Source organism: Bipolaris zeicola, assembly GCF_000523435.1.
Source record: "Bipolaris zeicola 26-R-13 unplaced genomic scaffold scaffold_188, whole genome shotgun sequence".
Classification (NCBI taxonomy): Eukaryota; Fungi; Ascomycota; class Dothideomycetes; order Pleosporales; family Pleosporaceae; genus Bipolaris; species Bipolaris zeicola.
Window position 1 is genome coordinate 13,228 of NW_006912237.1, and position 22,678 is coordinate 35,905.

The following is a 22,678-nucleotide window of genomic DNA, read 5'->3' on the forward strand; positions in this document are numbered from 1 at the left end:
TTGGCTTTGATTGAACTGGCGCGCTGCGGTTCGAATGTGCAAGACGGTTAGGGATCGATGTGGGTCTCAGGAATAGGGCAATCTAGGACAATGGAAAAAAGGTTGCTGAATCAGATGGGCTTGTTCCCATTGCCAGCCGTTCTCGCGTTGCTTGGTCGCGTCGCAGTGCTACGCCGAGCCGAGGGGCTGGCACGTATGGCTAGTGCGCGGCCCTCAACCGCATCTTATCTAATCTAAGCTGGCCAGATTAGATTAGATTAGATTAGATCAGATCAAGCTAGTGCTTTCGTCAGCCATGGTTCACGTTACGTAGCCACTTATGTACGTACTTGTCCTTCACTCTCGGACACGAGAGCGCAGCGGTTGCTCACCGACACCTATCCTTTCGCTTCTTACCCAGCTTCTATATGCTGGATCCCTTCCCTTCATCACCGCCATCTTTGCGTCGCCGGTGTCTCCAACTCCAGAGAAAGCGCAGTCTGCTTGCCCCAGCCAGGCATAAACAAAATGGCCAACGTGCTGCAAGGCGGAGATGGTATGATGGGTGGGGTCGGAGGATTTCCGCTCGAGCAGTGGTTCTACGAGATGCCTGTTTGCACTCGCTGGTGGATGACTGCAGCGCTAAGCGCGAGCGTGCTTGTACAATGCCACATCATCTCACCCTTCCAGCTGTTCTATAGCGTCCGTACTGTATTCTTCAAGAGCCAGGTGCGTTCAACTTTGGATCTAAATCTGGCCATTCCGTACTGACACCTGGCAGTATTGGAGGCTTCTCACCACCTTTTTCTACTTTGGTCCGCTCAGTCTCGATCTCCTCTACCACATTTTCTTTCTTCAACGCTATGCGCGACTTTTGGAGGAGTCTTCTGGGCGGTCTACGGCACACTTCGCCTGGCTCCTCACTTTCGCATCCACACTCCTCCTCTGCATTGCGCCCATGTTCTCCATGGCCTTCCTTGGCTCTGCTTTGTCTAGCACCCTCATATATATCTGGAGTAGGAAGAATCCGGATACCATGCTAAGCTTCTTGGGATTGCTAGTGTTTAAGGCGCCTTACCTTCCCTGGGTATTGTTAGCATTTTCGCTGATCATGCATGGAACCGTACCCAAAGACGAGATGTGCGGCATTGTCGTAGGTCACAGTACGCGTCCCCGTGTCTTTGCCCCGATTTCTTCGTTGTAGAGCTAAGTTTCAACAGTATGGTACTACTTCAACGATATCTACCCGCCTTTACACAACAATCACAGTCCGCTCGATCCTCCTGTATGGTGGATTCGCATGATCGAAGGACGCCCTACTCCCACCGAAGACTCAACCCAGGATGAGCATCAACCAGATATAGATATGGATGCACATGGCGAAAACAATCCAGTAGAGGCCGCATTGGTCCATTGATCTCTATACAGGATATGGGCATTTCCACTAGGAGCCTGGCGAACAATTGTGGCTTAAAATATCTAGGATGTCTTCTGGCCATTTTCGCCTTGCATGGACCCCGTGCATATTCACCAGCCGCTCCCCAGAGACTTTTCTCCAGGGGAACGCTGTTTGTGCGTGGTCTTTGAATTTGTGGCTCCAGTCTCTTCCAGTAAAACGTCACAAGGTAAAAGTTGCAAGGTCATCCAACATGCGTATATTCTCGCAGAAGTGATACTACTCTGCCCAACCTAGCAATTACATTCACAAACTCACTGCTAGCCCAAGTCTTGCAAAATAATCTGAAGGCCATGATACTTTGGAAACGAGTCCAGGGATTAGTCGCAAATATGTTCAGAGCCACTCAAGAAGGCAACCCTTCTTTTCTCTCTCTCTCTCTCTCTCTCTCTCTCTCTATGTGTTTTCCTCAGTTCCCTCGTTTTCCAGAGTAAAACTTCGGGAGTTCCAGCTACCTACTCAACCGCTTTGAAGCCTCATATCTTTTCCATTAAGACCTATTTCTGCATCTCACTTTTGGACTTATCATCAAGCCTCTGACCAACCCCTACTTTCCTCAACATTTTAGGGGTGATATATCACTCAAATTCCTCTTCCAGCAAGAAACGGGATGTAAACCTCTAGCTTCATGGGGGTGGTAGTGCTCTGCCTGCTCTGCCTGCGCCCATGCCTTGGGCTATAGAATTTACTCATCTTATGGGGTTTACCTAAACCACTATACCGAGGAGGTCAACGTTATTTTCGTCAAGACGTCCTTGATACGGCCAAACGCTCAAATGGCGTGCATCAAAATTTCTATGTCAAAATCATTGCGTTCAGGGAGTGCATTCACACATTGCTCTCCTTACTACGCGTCCACCAGGCACCTCACACACCATCAGCTGTGATTTTCTCGATTTACACCAAGATCGAGCATAGGAAATTTCACATGAAGAGGAAAGGTCAAATTGAACGATTCATGGCAACGGATGAATTGGCAGTTTCGCCCAGGTCCACACAGCCAGCAAATTGATCTGCCACATCTCTGCAAACCCTAAATCTGATACATTCCTCGCGCCAGAGTTGTTTGGAGCGTACGGAACAATTAGACGCCCTGCTTTCTCTTTTAGCTGAAAGCATCAAGTCGGGAAAGGAGGCTGCGGGTTTGCGACTTGGTTCGATTTTCCTTATCGGCTAGCCGAGATGAAGGGAGATGGCCATAGCAAGTGACCAGGGCCGAACAAGACGAATCAAGTGCGATACGGCTTTGGTCCGGATGTTGGTGTAGTCATAATAATGCGAAGGGAGTATAAAAATTGATCGCGCAAAGGCTGTGCGAACATACATTGTGTACAGTAAGGAAGACAGAGGAATGAAGAGACAATCGTAGACCTTGATAGTGGCGCATATCTTACAACGCGGCTTGTTCCAAATGTGTAGCGCTATTTTCCCCGGATCCCAGGGCTGAGAAGCTCGGGCGCTGCGGGACGATTAGTCATTTGGCCGGTGTTTCACCCGAGCTTGCTACATAGCATCAGGCTCCCTGTCGCATCCACTCTCACACCCTACCATGACCCCGGAGGACGTACCTTTGAGCGCCTTCAATGGGCAGACCACCAGCAACACGGGCGTGCGACAGGTGCCACGCCGTCAAGGAAAAATGTAGACGTATCCCAGGCCAGAGTGCCTGCGAACGTTGCCACCGACTGCAGAACACATGCCAGAGCCTAAGACCTGTGGGAACCGCTGGCCGCAAGCCTCGTCACCATCGCCATGAGGGAAGTGCGACAACAATCCAAGTACGTCGCGCCCGTAGCGAGAGCTCTTCTACGGTCTCGGCAGCAGCGTCATCAGTCAAACAAGGCACTACTCCAGCGAGCCCTGCATCGGACACAGTCTCCCTACCAGCATCTCCAGCTAGATCGGGTGCAGTGTCTCCACCCAGGACTCTTTCCATGTTTGCCGACATGAACGAAAGGGAGTTGTTCATTGTCAAGTGCATATCACAAGGACGACCTCGGATTGAGCAGTTCTTGATAGCACAGAGCTTCCGGGTAAACCATCACAAGACTTTTGCGCGGCACCTTCATAATGCGCCGTCATGGATCAGCGACGCTTTGATAGCAACTGCAGCGCTCTTAGCTTGCGAGTATGATCCTGATCCCTCCCCCGAAGACAGGTCCATTGGCCATAGACGGGCGGCTTCAGCGGTGTCCACTTTGCGCTCCGTCAAACCTCTCGATTCTGGAGATTTATCCGTCATCCTGCTGCTAGCAGTGAGCGCACTCACCTTCGCATTGCATATATCCGGAAGCGGTTTGGCAATATGCAGACATGCTCTCCTCACCATCAAGCCCATCTACGACTCGACTACAGTGTTTGATCCTGAGTGTTCGGCATTCTTTGTCAGCCTGATCTTGTCAGAGACTGAGGAATGCTATTTAATGGGCGAGGTGCCCACACTACGGTTCAAGATGGAAATTACGGATGGCTGTGTAGATCGCTATGTGGGAATTTCTGCGCCAATGCTACCCTGCATGTACGATATTTGCGAAGTCAGCTATCTGTTGCGCCAGAACGAGCGACCTAGCGATTCCGAACTCATGGGAATCATTGATGCAATCGAGCTGGTCGTCCACAATTGGACGCCTACACTACCCGAGGGATGCGCCAGTCGTTTCTTACAACAGGAAATGGTGAGCCTACTGGCTCAAGCTAACATCTTCCGCTGGTCTATGCTCCTCATGATTCACCGGCTACGCTATCCTTTCGGTACAGAGTTAGCAGCAGGCACAGCACTGTCAGAAGCAATACTTGAAGAATTGCGTTCAGCGGTTCGGCATACCAAACGATCCATTCCGCACATGGAGATTGCGTACATGGTCGCTTGTTTTGAGCTCACGGATATTAAGGAACGTCAAATGGCGCTTGAGCAAATTGATATTTTTATTGAATTTTCGAGACGATCAAGAATCAGGCTAAGAGATCAGCTGACTGCATTTTGGGCAATCAAAGACATTCGAGGACAAGTACACTGGTGCGACGCCGTCTCCTGGCTTCCACATTGAGCCAAACTATTAAAGGAAGGACTGCAATGTTACATAATGCTTCTACAGGCTTTGGATGACGGTGTACAAAGCAAAATAACTTTGGATTTTACGAGTGCTATTCCAGTGATCGGAACGCAGGTTGTCGACGGGCCATTGCTTCGTATCGCTTGGAGGTTGAGATCCTAAACTTCTTGCCCCAAATAATCAAGGGAATGGGGAGCAAAAGGACGACAAGATTGAAGACGGCCGTGATGATTGCAACATTCTGGATGCCCATAGCCTTAGTCCAAGGAGTGAGTGTAAAAAGAATAATGACGGAGAAGACATTTCTGACAAAGGTGACGCCAATCATAATGTCTCCGAGAATCTTGAAGATGTCAAGTTAGTGTCTACAATGTAATCGGGAAGTTTTAGGCATCTTCTCACCTCTTGATAGCAGTCCGTCACATACGCAAGTGCGACGCCACTAGCAAGCACAAATGTGAAACCAAACATGCCAAAGCCCACAGCCATGGCGATCCAATGCACACCCTGCAGAGAATGTCAGTGTCTTCTTATCAGCATCGGAAAACGATCAACGTACATGAGCCAAAGCGATGCCAAACAAGAGAACGCCGGCGGGAAGGATCAATGCGGATGCAAGGCCAAGCCAGAGACGCATCTCGGGTTCGTAGATACCACCGTTTCGTCTTGCGAGCCACATGATGGACCTATCATTGAGCCAACCAGCGGCGAAGAAGCCGAGAAAAGAGCCGGTGAATGGAGCCAAGTTCATGAGACCGACACCAGAAGGCCCAAAGTTGTAAGGTGGTTCGAGGAGATACGTCGCCTGGGTAGAAGCCATGAGCGCCAAAGACCCCAAGACGGTACCATAAGTAAGGGCTGCGTAGGCGACGGCAGGAAACATGAATAGAACTACCGCGGGTTGGTAAAAGTGGTGGCGAACAGAATAGTGCGAGGTGGTCACTAGCGTCATACGCTGGAGGTAGGTCTTGCGTGGCAGAGTTGGGTCGATCCTAGATTGTATCCTTTCCATGGTGGTGTGCTTGACGTCGACCTTTGCCGGCTCCAAGTCGACATCCGCGGTCTTAACGTCATCTGTGCTAGTGACACCCCGGTCGAGAGGAACGGTCTGGCCAGCGAGAACGGGAACGTATTTTGACTCTTCGAACATGAAGATGATGAGAAGGAAATTTACACCAAGGAAAATGGTGCACCACCACCAGATCCATCGCCATCCCTGCGACTGGACCACAAAGCCAGAGGCTACAGGACCAAGCGTGGCACCGACGGAGGTGAAGATGAGGTACCAGGCATTCATGGTTCCGTGTTGGTGGACAAAGAAGAGATCGGCGATGGTGACTTGAACAACGGCCTCGCTGATGGCACCACCCAAGCCTGTGAGAAAGTTGCATCCTAGCCAGTCGCCATAGTTTTGCATCTTGGCTTGCCAAATGACACCGGCTAGCTGCATTGCGGAACTCATCAAATATAGAGGGCGTCGTCCATACTTGTGCACAAAGGGCATGAAGAGGACGCAACCGAGGGCCAGGCCGGCTGAGTTCATGGCAACTCCATTGTTGAGCTGGTCGACGGTGAAATGTAGCTGCGGGATGAGCTGGCCCCAGGACGTAGCACCAACTTGGAGCTGTACGAAGGTCCATAGTACGAAAAAGCCGACTAGTCCAAAATTGATCATCTTCCTTATCTGGCTCCAGTTGAGGGGATCATCGGGATCAGAGGTGGGTATGGGATGGAGGATAACTTCAGTCCTGGAGCGGGTCACTGTAGACGAGTTGTCAGCACTGTGTCTTGCGTGCAAGGACTTGGGAAGTCATACAATCCTCCAGTCGAATGGTACCGGGCGCCCAGAAGGACTCGTCGCCCTCGCCGTGGACGGTTGATTCGTTCATGGTGGAGAAAGGAATACAACGAAGAGAAAGGGACTAGGTAAGACGACGGGACCGCGTTCCACACAAACGGCGTGTGTGGCAGGTGCGCTGGTTTCCCCACAGTGCTGGCTTGGATGGAGCTATATATGTGTGAACTTGCGGCCCTTCTCACGAGTCGCCAAAGTCAAGGGGTCTGGGTCTGTTATCTGCCATTCCCCGGATTCTGCATGGTTGGATGCGCTCGGACCTACTACGTACATCGGTCCAATTATGTGGTATGGATTACGCCGGCTTGGCTCCAACGCCCATGGGGTGTGTGTACGCAGCGCACCAGGCTAACTATGTGCCGGCGGGACACCAACCGGGGATACACCTTGCGACCGCTTCAGTCTCTACGCGTCAAATCCGTCTTATCCTGACGAGTGAATCCTTGCATCATGTTAACTCCGGATGTCTTGTGCGGCATTTAGAATAGCCTCCGCCACCATATATACTTGGTAGAGTTCCCTGCCGTCTTCTGATATCCATACGTATTTCCTATTTGATTCCGAAACATGGCCGCATCCACTACTACCTCTTGGGAGTCGACAGTCGCCGCGAAGCAGCAATCATGCCGTGATAAGCTGCCAAAGGAATGGCTGCTCCCCTCGGCTATTTTGCAAATGCTTCAGACGCCGTTTGAAGAGCACCCGCACCGTATAAATGACATGGACATTCCACGCAAGTCGGGCATATTGACCGAGAAGGAATTGGATATTACTGAGAAGTATACCGTAACACAACTGCTATCTAAATTGAAGAGCGGTGAACTTTCTGCGCTGGACGTAACACTTGCCTTTTCCAAGAGAGCAGCCATTGCACAGCAACTTGTAAGCTGCAGTTACTCCTACACGTTGAAGCCACAATATCTGATAGACGATCTTCTAGCTATCGTGCCTCACTGAAACCTATTTCCCTGAGGCACAGGCCCGTGCCAAGTTTCTCGATGACGAAAGAGCACAAGGACGGATAGTAGGGCCGCTCCACGGCTTGCCAATTAGCGTCAAAGATGGGTTCCAGGTTGCTGGTTCAGATGCCAGCATTGGATTCGTGTCTTTCCTGAGTCATCCCCCGTCCGAAAAGAACTCGCCCCTTGTCGACATTTTGCTTGAACTTGGAGCCGTCATTTACGTCAAGACGAACATCCCGCAGACTCTCATGGTAAGATTGATCCATCAGCGGCCCGTGTGGAAACTTGATGCTAACATTTCAGTAGACTGGAGACTCCCAGAATAACATTTTTGGGCGCACATTGAATCCAGTAAACACCTTTGTTACTGCTGGCGGGTCCAGTGGCGGCGAAGGTTCGCTAGTGGGCTTTCGGGGATCTCCTCTGGGCATTGGCACAGACATTGCAGGTTCGTTACTAGAACATTTTGGTATATGCACCTAGTTCCCGCACTTACCATGTCATTTAGGCTCGATTCGCATACCGTCTCTCTGCTGCGGAACCTATGGTTTTAAGCCAACGACTTCTCGTGTACCTGATGGTGGGCAGGCTTCCCCAGCCCTTGCCGGCATGAATTTCTTCAAGCCTTGTGCAGGACCTCTAGCCAACGATATCCACGCACTAAACACCTTGTGCAGCTCAGTCATGTCGGTTAGACCAGCCTTGTATGACACGAGTGCTCTCGACGTGCCTTGGATGGATCTCTCTGGATCTCCAAGCCCGGAGAAGCTACGTATCGGTGTGGTCTCCGAAGACCCAACCTTCCCGTTGCACCCACCAGTCAAGAGAGCTTTAGCGGAAGCTGTGAGGCTATTGGAGGCACAGGGCCACTATATTTACAATATTAGTGCCCCCAAGGCCCATGTAGCCGACGCAGTTGCCGTTGGCTTTGAGTTTTTCTTTCTTGACGACACAGGCGCAAAGCACATTGACGCGAGTGGCGAACCTCTAATACGATCCGTGAAGCAAGGCATGGAAGCGTGGGGCGCTTTCAAAAACAGTTTTCTTGATGACATTGCCCACCTTGAAGGTGTCAAGAGAGTGGCTGCACTCAACGTTAAGAGGCACATCATTGCGGATGAATGGAGATCCCTGTGGAAGGATGAAAAGCTAGATGTTGTCATCGGACCGTCGGCGCAACATACTGCAGTCCGGCATGACACGTACGGCCTGCCGCCTTACACATTGTTGTTGAACGTGCTTGACGTAAGTGCTCGAGAGGGCCCGCTCTCCTGTTTGCCGACAAAGAAGAAGACATATGCTGACAATCGAGACAGTACCCCGCATGTGTCATACCGTTCGGCAAGTCTTCTAGCAAACTTGATCCTGAGCCTCTTGTCATGGGCCCTGGTCAGTGCGGTCCGAACTGTACGTCTATCCTTTCTTTTTGCTCCCTCATGACACATTTGCTGTGTGCAATACAAGCTAACGTGTGCCATTTACAGATGAGCCCGAACTCATGGACAGCTTACCAACATCAATCCAAGTCTACACTAACAAGATGCGTGATGAGGAGTGTCTTAAATTCGCAACAGTCATTGATGGAATCTTGAACCCGAAATAAGTTTGACCAATGGCAAGTGTTGGAGGAAGGCCCTCGGCATCATTGTTTCATGGTTAAAGTGAGGCCAGCCAAGTAGTTTTGAATTTTCAAGCAATGTTTAAGCTGCATCTAGAACCAGTGCGATTAGTTGATCAAAGTCCTGACTCAGATACCTTGGTTTCAAGTGATGTACATTGCATGGCCTGATTTGCTGACGCCGGCTATTAGTCTGTGCGTCTCGTGGGGGTTCAGTTGAGCCTCAATGCGCATACGAAGAGATTTGCGTTGTGTTTGAGCGCAGGAGTACTTAGAGCGAGGCTAGTCTATTCCTAGGACTGATCTGGTTGATCATGCGTACTAAAATGCACCGAGAAGTGCGGGAGGATTGTGGCTGAAGGTCCTAACCGGCAATCCATGTATCCTTATCCGAGGTATTAACGTCGCAAAGTCACGTGTAGTGTCCCGTTTTCCTTCTCGATGGAAGCGAGCCCTGAGCTGTGCAGTGGTGGTGGGCTGTGTCGGGCGAATGGCAGCAGAGCCGCAGCAGGAATCGGAGAATCAGTTGAGCAATCCCTGTTGCGCTGCATATAGGGGCGAAAGAGATAAGCGTCGTAGAGGCTTAGTTGGTTACTAGTATTTCGCTAACAATACCGGAATCGTCCTGGGGTAGGAAGCATGTGGCCAGCGTGGCCAAGGCGAAGGACGACATACGCAGTACGCAATAATCTGCGGGGAAACCTTGCTGTAAGGCGGAATAGGGTGGCCCGTCATGAGGGCAATGACGAGATTCAGACGAGTATGGGGAAGTTTGTGGGGTTGAGGTGAGCCGGCACTTGAAAAAGGTTGTCACCATTTGACTTGCCGACCCGTCCAAGGCTGCGACTCCGACAAGCGTGGCGCATTTGCAGATCATGCGGCAACCAAAGGCAATTGTTTTCGGCTCTTTCAAGAGGGGCTCAGCATGGAAACGGCACTATTGTCGCCCTAATACTCGTCGCTAGTCCTCGCAGTTGTCCACAGCATCGCTTGCACTCGCAACGGATCCGTGCGGCAAATCTCACTGCACACAAAGCGCTTCCCAGCCTATCTGTGCCGCTTTGTCATGTTTGGTCATCACTAAAGGCAATCGGCCCATGGGCCTTTTCCAGAAGCTAGGCGCTTTGGTACGATTTTGTCCGTACGTTAAGTCTTATCTGCGCTATACCAGAGATCCAATACGGTCAAATGTGCGTTATGATGCCCATGTCTAAGGAGACAATACTCGGACCTGCGTCGGCCGTGAATAAATGATATAGGCCGCAATCGGCCCTGACACGTGTTGCGTCTAATATCAAGCAACATGTGATGCATTACATATATTCAATGACAAGGCTATAATAAATACTGCCTTGGGCCTCTATTTCTCCGACAGAGCTAGCGTTGTGATATTTATTGTATTCATGGCCCATACATACTGGAATATACGGACGCGGAGATAACCATACTTACATGGACCTCTGGTGCAAAACAGAGAAAAAAAAAGCTAATCAGTGTTCAGAAAAGACCTACTTTGAGGAGACGGGCTAGCACCGCTCTCAACTCTAACAGTGACTGTGCTTGTTTGCAAGATATGGTCACCCACGTACATTGCTTCTCTACCACTAGCTCCAGCCATTTCTTCGTCGACCAGGATGCCCCTTTGACTTGAGCCATCGTTTTGTTCTTCCTCGTCTATCGCAGTCCAGCTTCCCTCTTTACCCCTTTTCACAGCTCGTACAGTCGTAGTGACGGTTGAATGCTGGTATCTGTGCAATCGTGAGAGTGGGACAGTGCCATCATTCCTCGCGCCCGATCTCCCATACGAAGACATCGTCTCCTTCAAGAAAACGCGAAGGACGGGAATTGATCCTCCGACAATGGCAGTGCCAATCTCCACGACGGTCCAGATGACAAGGTCTTTGCCGTAGTAGGAAAAATCCCATTCCCGAAGCTGTACTACATATACTCCTTTTATAATGGCGCAGATACCTGCACTAACAGCCGTATTAGTATGACAATTGCCAACAGTCTGTCCGTGACTACAAAGCTGGACAATTACTCACAGCATTCCCAAGCTCATTGCAATACCAACACCAATTTTCTCACGAGATTTGAGCTGTAGGTTCCATATGAGAAACCATGGCAATGATGCAAGAACAAAATCGATCAAAGCTGACCAGGCAGCATTGAAGATGCCGTATTGGATTTGCGACTCTGCAGTCCAACAGACGTCACTAGACGTGTTCCATGTTGCCTCCATGTGCGGACACTGTATCCAGGGACCCACAACACTGGGGATCAGGGTGAGCAAAAGGGTAATAATGCAGAACCATGCCGTGGAGCGCAGGTGGCCTGACGTTAGGCGTAATAAAGTAATACCAAATGACATTTTGGAAAGTGCTGCGGCAATGCTCGATACCATAGATATGGCGGCAGACCCCAGGGCAATGGTCGGCCAATATTCGGTCGGAATGTCATTAAGCGGCTTTCCATAACCTAACTCGACGCCATATTGGGTAGCGACTGCCTGTGAAAGAAGCAGAATCTACTCATCTGAGTTAGCAAAGTACAGTAGCAGGATTCGATAGTAGAAATTCGACTTACCCACGAGGCGAGGAGCACATGGTCATCCCACCACAGCCCTTGTCTGCGAGTCACCTTGGCGTAGAATCTGAAGCCTAGGAAAATACCACTGAAGATGGCGAATGCCCATGATATTCCCAGGATCAGAGGGCCATGATTTGGGATCTCCATTGGAAGCCAGGGTAAGCTGGAAAGCCAGCAATGACAATCAACTGGAACAAGTATGCATTAACCCACAGAGAGCTGGTGAGCATGGATTATGAGCTGGGCGTAAGCAGCGGCTCGAAGACGAAAACAAGGAAAGGAGAAGGGAACTATTCAAGCATAATCTGCCCGAAGATTGCGCTGGTGGCTCTTCTTGATAGTCGGATGGGGAAGACCATCATGATGATTTTGCCCGAGGCACGGAATAGAAAGGAGATTATGGAAGCGATGGGATCCTTGGTGAGGCGTCTAGAATACGGCGCCGCGTGTTTAGCATTGGTGCACTAGGAGCATTGTAGTCGAGCCCTGTGCCCTGAGCAACGTTGCGAGCGGCTGAGTACGAGAAACACAGCGTCAGTAACGAGATCCGTCTGTATACACGGAAATCTATTTACTGTTGGGCCATGTATACGGGCACCAGGAACCAAGAGTCTTGGGGGCCAGCATGCAGCATGGTGGAGCAAGAAAGTGCTTTCCAAGCATTGAGCGGCCGGAGATGACAAGCGTACTGGTAGATTGCTTATTGCGGGCCGCCTACGTAAGTCACTAAAAACTGGGAAACCCCAGATTCGAGCACTTACGCGATGCAGGTCCGTTCCATGAATCTGACCAGTTTGCCTAGACCTGCGAGGCCAAGAGCAGCAGCCGGATAATTTTTACATGAACACATGCCTGTGCACCCGTATTGCGGCAAGCATGTGAATCGGTTGGGCTCTGCCTGTATTTTAACTCTGGCTGTCGGGCTGGATCAAGCTTTCCAGCTAATATCAAACGACGGTTCGTTTATTAGTGTGTGCGAAATTTGGGCTGGAAGAAGGCGGTGGCGGCCAGCTCTAGAATAACATGGCGTCGCCTTCACGCTGGCCACGCGGCAGACTACCTAGATAGTGGCGGCGGGAGCGGTGTGTATATGAGTGGCCGGGATCGATTGATGATGGATGCGTCGGACGGGAACATTAAGAGCGTGTCGTGTACACTATCAACCATGTAGGTGCGCGGCGATCTGGCCAGGGTCTGGGCTGATCCCGGAAAGCTTGGTATTCCGACTCCAATCACCCAACACGCTCGGACGCCTTGCCATCGGCTTGCGCACACACACACCACGCATACAGACGTATACCTAACACATAAAAATAAATGCATCCAGATTACAATCAGCGAATCCATCGTCGGACCCATCATGGCCAGTCGCTCTTCTATTCAATAAAACATGTGCGGCCTACCGGGGCATCCCCAGCAGCATCGAGCCCTACGACTTCTTCGTGAACTGGCTGAGCTTCTCCTGCACTGCTTTCTTGACATCAAACCCCTGTGTTATGCTGCCCCTCCGTCTTCTCAGTTCTATCTCTGCTTTCACCTCGGCCACAATCTCATCGACTACTTTTTCAGGGTCATCGGCAATACCCAAAAGTGGCATCTGGTGTTGGCTGCCAACACCAGACACACTATCTGCTGACACAGTTCTAGCCAATGTTTCTCTCCGAATTTCCTCTCGTGCGGCCTTCTCAATTGTAGGGCCATCAATTTGACTGGCTGGTTGTGCTGGTGGTACACGGGCAGTTTGCCGCTGCACGAGCATCTTTCGAAACGGAAAAGAACGGGAGAACAGGGCATACGACGCTGCGACGCCGATGAGCGCGTAGAAGTAGACGCGTGCCCAAACTTTGATCGTGTCCGAGAAGCCCAGCAAGATGAAGGGGGCGACGACAAAAGCAAAGACAGTTTGTGTCAACACCATGGTAAAGACATCATAGTACCGCTTCGTAGGTAAGGGCGATTTGCCATCAGGAGTCAGGAAAAGTGGGCGAACCAAGCGGCGGCCGTCTACACATGGTTAGTATGCCTCTCGATTAAAGTTTTGTGGGCAGACTGACTCTTTGCGGCAGTCTGTACAAATGCCGCTAGCACAAACGCCAGGTAGTAGCCAGGGTAAAAGCCATGCCAGAAGGCACTCGTAACAAAAGTTGCCAAGGTAGCCCGAAAGCCGGGCTTCTGGCCCTTCGGAGTTACGCGCAGGTACATGTAATTCTTCAGCCAAGAGTTCGTATTAATGTTCCAGTAGCCAAGGTAAGCTCGTGCATTTTGAGCGCTCTCAATCTCCAGCGGCATAATGTTGGTGAGGCGATCCCATTTTGGTCGATGTGTCTTGGGGTCTAGACCATTGTAACCGATGCCAGACAGGATGCATGCTCCTTCTGATAAGCTCCACACAGCATAGTACTTCATACGGGTAGTAAGTCCGAGCATGTATAGCTGCCACACCCTGCGCAAGAAGGTGTAGTGCATCCACTCGCCACCAAGGTAGAAGGCAGGGTAGTACCAGCTTGAGAATTTGATAAAGGCAACTAGCCAGAGCGTGCCGTACCCAGCTTTGATGGCAGCCGGCACTCCACTCCGAGGAATCTTACGCTTCTTTCGTGTCGGCGGGGCCCGGGAGGGATCTGTGCCTGGCGGGAGGGTAAACATGGTGGTAGTGATGTACTGGCTGTAGTCGGCATAGTCAAATGCAGGGCCGGCCATGAGACCTGGGAAGAAGAAGACATAGCCTGTATAGTCGAGGAGGCTGGGCATGGTGCGGATGGCATGTTCGCGTTGGAAATCAGTGAGGTCAGAGTCAGCGAGACGACCATCTTGCACGTTCCAGCAAAAGGCGGTAAGCTTCATTACCATGACCATCTGGGCACCGGTTATGTCAAAGACGGAAGGGTCGTTGACAGCCTGGCGGTAGATGTGGTTGACAGACATGTGGCCCATGAGGAAGACGAAGCCAATCCAGGGCATGTAAGGGGAGTGAATCTTGGATGCGATTAGGTAGGCGCCGCCCGCACTGATGAAGATTGTTCGAAGCCCGGCCCACAGGTCAAAAAGACCAACCAGGTAGAACATGGACACACTGGATCTATGAACAGGGTACTATGTTATACATGCAGATGGAATACGTACCTGATTACGAACAAGTTCTTCTTCCATGGATCCTTGTCAGGTATCCTCTTGAGGACAGCCGCAAGTGGATATGACAGGTAGAAGGAAAAGACGAGTTTTACTAGCCAAGGTCAACAATGGGCCAAGCAGATATGATGCTGAGGCTTCTCACGCTCGTCTGCCGAGTTTCCAAGTATGCTGCCGGCATACTCGAATGCTTCACGGTTGGTTAGTGCATGTGTCAGTATTTTGGCTTCGTCAACACGTACGAGCATTAATGTAGGGCAACATGGTGTTGAGTGGGAAGGTGGAAAGGAAGAGGTGCTACCCAGGGCAGATATGGATCGAGTATCGGACGAGAAGAGGGGTGTTATAAGTAAGATGCCATCTGGATAGTGGTAAGGGCAAGTGGATGGGTTGGAGTCGAGCAAGGTACGAGATGTGCACATGGCCAAGGGATGCGCAGAATGACGTTGGCGTAGTGGTCGTGGGCCCGTGGGTCGTGCGGAAGCGCTCGACGCTGAGTGGCTGGAGGCTTTGCAGCGCGGACAACCCACGCGACATCACCACATCACGACACTGCGCCATCGACGACCAGGCAACAGGCCTTGCGAGGTAGACGGTCGCCATGAGCTCGACATACAACCTCGAGCCCAATCCCACGGCCAAGGTGGTGCTGCACACCACCGCCGGCGACCTGGAGCTGGAGCTGTTCGCCAAGCAGACGCCCGTCACGTCGCGCAACTTCCTGCAGCTGTGTCTCGATGGCTACTACGACAACACCGTCTTCCACCGCCTGGTCAAGGGCTTCATCATTCAGGGCGGCGACCCCACGGGCACCGGCCAGGGCGGCCAGAGCAGCTACGATGGCGAGCCTTTTGCAGACGAGTTCCACAGCCGCCTCAAGTACACGCGCCGCGGGCTGCTGGGCATGGCCAACACAGGCACCAAGGACGACAATGGCAGCCAGTTCTTCTTCACCCTTGCCCCGACACCCGAGCTGCAGGACAAGAACACGCTATTTGGCCGAGTGGCCGGCGACACCATTTACAACCTCATGAAGATGGCCGAGGCTGAGATCCGCGACGGAAGCGACGACCAGCCCATGTACCCAACAAAAGTCACGGGCGCAGACATTATTGTAAACCCCTTTGAAGACATGGTCCGTCGGGTGCAGGCTGCTGTGCCCACAGAGGCAGAGACTAAGAAGCCCAAGAAGCCCAAGAGGAAAGCCGGCAAGAATGTCCTGAGTTTTGGAGACGACGAGGATACTGCTGGTTCTGCGCCCGTTGCGAAGAAGCCCAAGTTCAACACCAAGCTAGTCAGTGCAGGCGATGAGAAAGCACCATCCTCCAAACCAACAGAGCCAGCAAAAGCCATGCCCATACGCAACTCATCTCGCAACTCTCCCTCACCGCCTCCCGAACCCAAGCCTGCACAGAAACAAGCCCCCAAGTCACCGCCTGCGCCTAAACCCCGCTCGCCCCCACGAGAATTGTCGCCAGAGGCCGAGAAACGAGCAAAACTTGATCGTGTGAACCAGCAAATTGCCGAACTCAAAGCCTCGATGAAGCGGGGCACGCAAATTCAGGATGCAGCGCCTGTCAAGAAAAAGTCTCTGCTCGAAGCCATGGTACCCTCAACAACCACGCGCGGACGCAAGCGCGGTGCTGGTGGAAACTCAAAAGATGAGCAATCCTCGTTAGACATCTTGGCACGCTTCAAATCCAAACTCGAGGCTGCAGAGCCAGCCACAATGCCCAAACCAGCCGCTTCAACACTGTCCGAAAACACGCCAAACGAAAATGAAAGCGGACATGGTAACAGTGGTGATCAAGACGACGAAGCCGCATGTGACCTGCATTTCATAGTAGGCTGTCAGTCGTGCAAAGCCTGGGACGCTCAAGAAGACGAGGGTTCCGATGACGATGCAGGCTGGATGTCCCATTCGCTTAGTTTTGCAAAAGACAGGCTAGGCAAAGACCTTGAATGGAAGCGGAAGAACGAAGAAGAGCTACTGGTTATAGATCCAAGGGAGGAAGCAAAGAGACTCAAAGCCCAGGGTAAGGGCAAGAGAGAATGGGATGATTCCAAAGCAAACAAGGCGAAGCGATGAAGTAGCCATGTTGCACAACAAAACATTTTTGAGCAAAGAGTTCGTAATTAACTAGGGCTTGTGTGCTCTCCAAAGTCCCGCTAGGCGTTAACTATAAAAGCATTTATACCCAATTCATATCTATTATTCGGCATCTTAGCTGATTCCTAGACATAACTTTTGCTCCTAGTGTTCTTCTCCATGTTTGGTCGCTTGTGAAAACATGTCTTTCCAACCATCATACGTTGAATAACACATATCGCGCCACTGCGTAGACAGGCAGAAGTGCCGAGTGTTCTTCCACTACGTCATCTCTTTATTACCACGTGCTGGCGGCGTGAAGGCGGGAAAGTGAGAAAGCAAAGCTAATGTTTTGCTATTCACCTTCACTCACCTGCACGTGCTCTCTGCCGCCTGCATATCTTCCATGTCCTCCTTTCAACCAAGCTACACCACAACTACAACACTCAACCCTCACTGCAATTTGAAATATATTACGCATATCCACTTCAAGAACCTTTCGATCACCACTAAAGTAAGTTGACCCCACCAGTGAAGCTTATCAGCTTTGCACATTACAGTTGTTACGTGGGAACAATTACCCTACATAGAGCTCAAGATGGATTATCATAGCAACGCATTTATTCTGCCTAGCTAATTCTAGGTTTATTCTATATATGCACACCCGCTATCTCGTTACGTGTTTACTTCCAACTCTCACTAACAGCACACAGTCTTCGTTGCCGCCATGCCGACCAACTGGAACGACATCAAAGTCATTGAAGGCGTTTTGGTGGCATACCTTGCTGCCAACGACAACAAGGTACGTTTATTCTTGCTCTGTGCTGACTCCATACGCCATTGTACTAATATATTTCCTAAAGATCGATCTTAAAGAAGTCGCGCGGCTCTATGGCAACGGTATGACCTATGACGCTCTCGAGTCACATTCTAGAGTCTGGAAGAGACAGGCTAGAGATCTCAAGGCTGCAGCTATGGACAACACTCTTCCCACTCCCAAGAAGCCGCGTGCCAATAGCAGCAGCCCGACCAAGAAGACGAGTCGCAGTCCTTCCAAGAAGAGTAAGTACTATATCCTAGGGGTTATCGCATTGCTAACTGTTGAGTAGCTGACAAGGTCCAAGCTGGTCGAGTCAACAAGAACAAGTCAGTTGGAAGCGGCAAGGTCAAGACTGAGGATCTTAGCGATACTATCCATGTCATGGTCAATTCTGGAGACGAGATCGAGTGCGTCTAGGCACTGGTACGGCGAAAGCACTCAAGTGTTTTCCTCTTGTGATGGAAATAACAGGAATGGTGCAGGCGATCCATGTACCAAGGAGTGGGGTTCATGTCGGACAGGTGGGATTACTCTTGGTATGACGGGGTAATCAGGATACGGATTCAATTCCATGGCATAAATTCAAATCACATCTACAAGTCTAGACTCTTGCTTTGATTCGTCTCCTTCGCCCTGTGATCTACCTTGTGTGATGCTAAAGTGGGCATGGCGTTCCACGTGACTGCGCGTTGGCGCTATTCCTGGTTGGCGTACACATGCATCTCAGTCTCAACGTCATCATCCTACTCTTTAAACATTGGTTATTTATCAAATTTGCATATTGATATGCTAAGACAAAATGAAGGGTCTCTTCGTTCCTAATGGCGGAACACCGCTTACTCGCTGGAAAGCACTCGGGCGTAGTAGTACCTGTCCATCGCTTCTATACATCTTGATAAGCACCGCAATCCTCGCGACTATGGTACGTTTTCTTGATTCCAAGCCCATCGTCATTATCTCGGGAAACCAAACATCTCAAGACACCCAATTCTAGTATCTCTACACGTCATTTGGCCATGACCACATATTCTCTGCCTCTCAATTTGCAACTTTCCACAAATGCTCAATCAACACCTATCTGTCCACTGGCCTGCCCTTCCTAGACTCAGCACAACCACCGCCACTAGAAGAATACGTACTTCGACGCAACAACCTCGCTAAAGCGCTTGTTGCCGAAAACGTGGATGCATTCGTGGTAGAGCCAGGGTACACATTTAGTTACTACGCAAACGTGACACAGCAAGACTGGGAGTCCTGGGAGCCCGAAGAACGCCCATTTTTAATGGTCATCCGGCCTCAGACGCTGGAAGACGGGGGTATAGTGGCAAATACGTCGTTCTTGGTGCCGAGTTTTGAAGAGACGCGTGCGAGGCTGCTCGATATGCCATTTGAACATGATATCCACACGATTACGTATCAAGAGCATTGGGACTATTACACCACGCTTTACCTCTCTGAGATCTGGGGGGAGAAGCTATCACCCAAACTGATGGTTGATGAAGAAATACGCGACTTTATCCAACGCGGGCTGGCGTCGAATGGCTTTACCGTCTCAGGTTTGGCCGGTGAAGTGGAAGCTGTGCGACAAGTCAAGACGGAGCGCGAGATTAGCATTCTGAAAGCTGTTAATACGGGAACTGTGGAAGCTATTCGTGCCATGAGACAGTGTCTCTATCGTGGTGTGACGGAGAATGAGGTCAAACATGTGTTGGACGATGCGCTAAGAGCCGCTGGGCTCGATCCGTTCTTTGATATTGTAGAGTTTGGAAAAAGCGCTGCCTTGCCCCATGGCGGGTACGACGGGACCAGGAAGTTGGATGCTGGCATGTTTGTCCTCATTGATGTTGGCGCAAAATTACATGGGTACAGTTCCGACGTAACTCGCACATTTTATCCACCGTTTGAGCCAGTGCCGCCAACGACGTCGGAACACAATACAACTGAGCAGCTAGAGGTCTGGCAGCTTGTGCTAGATGCACAGGCTGCTGCTGTCAATGCAATGATACCGGATTCCACGGCCGCCGCGGTGGATCTTGCCGCACGCGACATTATCCAAGCTGCAGGCTACGGCGATTACTTTACCCACCGCCTAGGACATGGCATCGGCATCAAGGCACACGAGAGCCCATACCTCAACAAGGGCAACTCCGTAGCTACATTACGCCCAGGCATGGTATTCACTGCCGAACCGGGTGTTTATCTTCTCAACAAATTTGGTGTGCGCCACGAGGATGTCCTCGTAGTCAGGGAGAATGGGGAAGCGGAAAACATTAGTGGTGGCTTTGCAAAAGGACCGTGGCAGCCTTGAATACGGCCGGACTTCGTAGCAAACTCGAATGATTAGCTGTAGCCTAAGCCGAAAGAGTTATCTACTGCATTTTTGTTATTACACTGTTCAACGTAACCCCGACTTGTGTTCGCCACTCGGCGAACCTTCTTCTTCGGCACGCAGCTTTCATTCTGTTTTCTCGTCGCAAAAGCTTGCTTACAATGGCCATCGAAACACGTGCAATCCTTCCATGCGGTGGTATCCCCAATGTTGTCCAATCCCTCGGTACGCCGTAAGCAGATAGATGATCATGAGATGTCGCCCTCCAAACGTCTCGCGCTAAATCCCCATGTCAAATCAGGAAGAAAGAGGAGCACTCCGCTCCGTCCACCCGCCCGGGGCGCCCACAATCAAGTGAGACTGCATTGGAATAGGCGGTTTGGACAGGTGTCGTACTACTTCGTCTACTTTCTGCCCTGTGAGGGCAAAATTACGTTAGCACGGGAACAAATATGTACTCATACATCAATGGTAATAGACAATTATAAAGCGCAGCACATGTTTCAAGGCGAGGAAGAGCCAATGTGCGTGGGGTAGGTGGAAGTACCCTGTCCGGGATAGCTAGGCCGTGCGGGCTGCGCGGGTCGATAGGAATGATAAGCGTGGCGCGATGGGGGTGTAGATGGAGGGCGGGAATATTCCGGGCGTACATTGGTAGAACTCGAGTGGTAGACCGGCGGTGGTGGCGGGCGCCTTGTAGTTGGCAAAGGAGGCAATTGGTACCGACGCGATGCATCTGGAATGCTGTTGGGGGTAGTAGTATACGCTACCTTTTTAGTTGGCCTCTGTGAATCTTCATCATCGCTCAATGTCAGGTCGACAACCTCAGAGGTCCTCTTTTGGGTGGAGCGAGGGGCAATGGATGGCTCTCGAGAGGGCAACGGAGGCGTACTGAGCGAGGTAGGGGTTGGTGCGGCTTCACTCTTGATAGCCTGGACGCGGTAGTCAGTGATCTCAACGAGGTCATCGTCACTATCGTCGTCATGGTTGTTGTGCTTGGGTTTTAGGTCCTTCTCGGTCGACCACTCGCCATTTGGCTGGATAGTGACCTGGTCCGTGTTGCGGGCTTTGCTCAAAATGTCCTGAACGTATTCATCAACAGCAAGTGCCTCGAATGATATGGTCTTGTTGCATATTGGGCAGGTCCATGTGGGCGCTTGCTCCTGGAGCTGTAGAAAAGAGTCGGCATCGAAGCATTGGTTGTGTGTGCAGACTGTAGATCTGCAGGGAGTGACGATTCGCAGAGTGGAAATTGGATCCTTGAGTGACATGACGCTCGATCCCACTTCGATATCTGGGTCATTGGCCTTCTTCATCACTATTGACGGGTTAGTTGAGCTTGGTGTCGGTTGCGCAAAGGGGGCGCCTTACTCTCCTCTAACACGGATCCCCTGGTAATGACATTGCGACGCTTGATACGCTGGGTCAATTCTTCGACTGAGAATTTCCGCACCAAGTAAACAAATAGGTTATATTTCTACAAAAGACTGTTAGCTTGGAGTCACATTTCAGGTGAGTTGAGTGGAAAGAAACCTCTGGTTGACTTGCCTTCTGGGTCAGGGCATAAGTGATGAGGAGGCTGTTGCGCTGATTGGCGACTTTTGTGCGGACAAAGTCGGTAATATCAGCCGGACGCGTCGAGCCTGGCTTATTTTTGAGGCCCTTATAGTTTGCCTTGACCTCTGCATCATTGACCTTGACTTCGATCTGAGAAGGAAATGCAATGTCGAGACGCGAGTAAGGAGCCAGCGGCTGCTCAAGCGCAGAGAAGAGCAGCAGTCGCAGGGATGGGTCGGAATTTAAGCGCCCTGTCTGAGCCTCATTCAGGGTAAGGCTCTTTGAGAGCGTGGCTCTGTGAGTTGGAGAAGCTCGCATATAGTTAGCTTAGAAGGGCAGGTAGCGGCGAGAAAGGCAAACATACCTTCTAGCGACATGTTTGTGAGCACAAGCTCGCGTATCTCAAAGAAGGGGCTGTCTTTGAAAAAGTACGTGGGACCTACTGTCGTCATCAGTACTACTACGGCTAGGCACACGAGCGCAACGGGGGCCAACGTACGAGAGGGCAATGCTGGCTGGTGGTGCTGGTGCGGTTGGCGCGCGTCGTTGGACTGGTATCCGTTGGACATGGCGTAGCCGTTCGCAAGGGGCGGGGGCGGTTGCGAATATGTAGGAGCAGCCGGGCTGGTTGCTGTTGGGGGCGGCGCTTCACCGTGATGCTGCACGCGATGGTGTAGGCGGCGCAATTGCTCATGGTCTCTTCTAGAGACGGCATCGGTGATTACTGGTGAACGTGATGGTTAGCAGGACGAGTGGTGAAAAGTATCGAGGCGGCGCCCATAACATGTACGTACAATCAATGACGCGAGCCTGGAGGGCAGCCTTGTTGCCCGTCTGGGCCTTGCCCTCCTCTTTCAGGATTTTCTTGAGGTCATTGTTGATGAGCCTCTTTGAACGCTCTGTGATGGTAGCAGCCGTGTGCTGCAGCGTCGCCTCCATACTGGGTGTGCGTGTGGGTATGCGAGGACGAGCGGATGGGTTTTGGTGTCGCGATGGACAGGGCCAGGCGGGTTTGGAGATGTGAGGGTGAAATGCTACGGATATGGCGAAGGCATATCGGGGGCTATATGAGCGAGGAGGTCTCGAGTCCTGGGGCGGGCGAGGGTGAGAGGAAGACGGTGGTGAAGTGAAGGGCCGTCGAGGCAGTTGGCCGGGCGGGTGCTGGTCGCAACTTCTCTACTGCCAGACTCGGTCGGCGGGCGATTCAGTGCCGTGTAGTACAGTACAGTGCAGGCAGACGAG

The 22,678-nt window shown here is 51.3% G+C and overlaps 11 protein-coding genes across 11 annotated transcripts; 6 read left to right on the plus strand and 5 right to left on the minus strand.

Annotated features, from left to right (window-relative positions):
- Positions 1-507: 507 nt before the first annotated feature.
- COCCADRAFT_105371 (uncharacterized protein) lies at positions 508-1,396 on the plus strand (the record flags this gene model as incomplete). Its single annotated transcript, XM_007717622.1, has 3 exons — positions 508-708; positions 761-1,142; positions 1,200-1,396. 3 exons carry the CDS (start codon positions 508-510, stop codon positions 1,394-1,396), a joined length of 780 nt encoding a protein of 259 aa, XP_007715812.1.
- A 1,622-nt stretch (positions 1,397-3,018) lies between these two features.
- On the plus strand, positions 3,019-4,482 carry COCCADRAFT_39808 (uncharacterized protein; the record flags this gene model as incomplete). The annotated part of the gene is made up of 1 exon (XM_007717623.1): positions 3,019-4,482. One exon carries the CDS (start codon positions 3,019-3,021, stop codon positions 4,480-4,482), a length of 1,464 nt encoding a protein of 487 aa, XP_007715813.1.
- A 97-nt stretch (positions 4,483-4,579) lies between these two features.
- On the minus strand, positions 4,580-6,377 carry COCCADRAFT_29123 (uncharacterized protein; the record flags this gene model as incomplete). The annotated part of the gene is made up of 4 exons (XM_007717617.1): positions 4,580-4,831; positions 4,891-4,995; positions 5,048-6,249; positions 6,305-6,377. 4 exons carry the CDS (start codon positions 6,375-6,377, stop codon positions 4,580-4,582), a joined length of 1,632 nt encoding a protein of 543 aa, XP_007715807.1.
- A 533-nt stretch (positions 6,378-6,910) lies between these two features.
- On the plus strand, positions 6,911-8,908 carry COCCADRAFT_39810 (uncharacterized protein; the record flags this gene model as incomplete). The annotated part of the gene is made up of 6 exons (XM_007717624.1): positions 6,911-7,225; positions 7,284-7,556; positions 7,612-7,753; positions 7,814-8,550; positions 8,622-8,712; positions 8,790-8,908. The coding sequence occupies 6 exons, from the start codon at positions 6,911-6,913 to the stop codon at positions 8,906-8,908; spliced, it is 1,677 nt and encodes a 558-aa protein (XP_007715814.1).
- A 1,501-nt stretch (positions 8,909-10,409) lies between these two features.
- On the minus strand, positions 10,410-11,659 carry COCCADRAFT_105353 (uncharacterized protein; the record flags this gene model as incomplete). Its single annotated transcript, XM_007717625.1, has 3 exons — positions 10,410-10,899; positions 10,969-11,450; positions 11,510-11,659. The coding sequence occupies 3 exons, from the start codon at positions 11,657-11,659 to the stop codon at positions 10,410-10,412; spliced, it is 1,122 nt and encodes a 373-aa protein (XP_007715815.1).
- A 1,282-nt stretch (positions 11,660-12,941) lies between these two features.
- Positions 12,942-14,905, minus strand: COCCADRAFT_7983 (uncharacterized protein; the record flags this gene model as incomplete). Its single annotated transcript, XM_007717614.1, has 5 exons — positions 12,942-13,516; positions 13,567-14,585; positions 14,636-14,735; positions 14,787-14,831; positions 14,884-14,905. 5 exons carry the CDS (start codon positions 14,903-14,905, stop codon positions 12,942-12,944), a joined length of 1,761 nt encoding a protein of 586 aa, XP_007715804.1.
- A 79-nt stretch (positions 14,906-14,984) lies between these two features.
- On the minus strand, positions 14,985-15,152 carry COCCADRAFT_105383 (uncharacterized protein; the record flags this gene model as incomplete). Its single annotated transcript, XM_007717626.1, has 1 exon — positions 14,985-15,152. A coding segment is annotated over one exon (168 nt), but the record flags the coding sequence as incomplete, so codon positions are not given.
- A 90-nt stretch (positions 15,153-15,242) lies between these two features.
- COCCADRAFT_39813 (uncharacterized protein) lies at positions 15,243-16,730 on the plus strand (the record flags this gene model as incomplete). The annotated part of the gene is made up of 1 exon (XM_007717627.1): positions 15,243-16,730. The coding sequence occupies one exon, from the start codon at positions 15,243-15,245 to the stop codon at positions 16,728-16,730; it is 1,488 nt and encodes a 495-aa protein (XP_007715817.1).
- Positions 16,731-17,433: 703 nt separating this feature from the next.
- Positions 17,434-17,967, plus strand: COCCADRAFT_105379 (uncharacterized protein; the record flags this gene model as incomplete). Its single annotated transcript, XM_007717628.1, has 3 exons — positions 17,434-17,532; positions 17,594-17,738; positions 17,840-17,967. Coding segments are annotated over 3 exons (372 nt in total), but the record flags the coding sequence as incomplete, so codon positions are not given.
- Positions 17,968-18,349: 382 nt separating this feature from the next.
- COCCADRAFT_7985 (uncharacterized protein) lies at positions 18,350-19,858 on the plus strand (the record flags this gene model as incomplete). Its single annotated transcript, XM_007717615.1, has 2 exons — positions 18,350-18,472; positions 18,545-19,858. The coding sequence occupies 2 exons, from the start codon at positions 18,350-18,352 to the stop codon at positions 19,856-19,858; spliced, it is 1,437 nt and encodes a 478-aa protein (XP_007715805.1).
- A 524-nt stretch (positions 19,859-20,382) lies between these two features.
- Positions 20,383-22,375, minus strand: COCCADRAFT_7986 (uncharacterized protein; the record flags this gene model as incomplete). Its single annotated transcript, XM_007717616.1, has 6 exons — positions 20,383-21,197; positions 21,251-21,356; positions 21,413-21,747; positions 21,801-21,878; positions 21,936-22,160; positions 22,231-22,375. 6 exons carry the CDS (start codon positions 22,373-22,375, stop codon positions 20,383-20,385), a joined length of 1,704 nt encoding a protein of 567 aa, XP_007715806.1.
- Between the last annotated feature and the right edge of the window lie 303 nt (positions 22,376-22,678).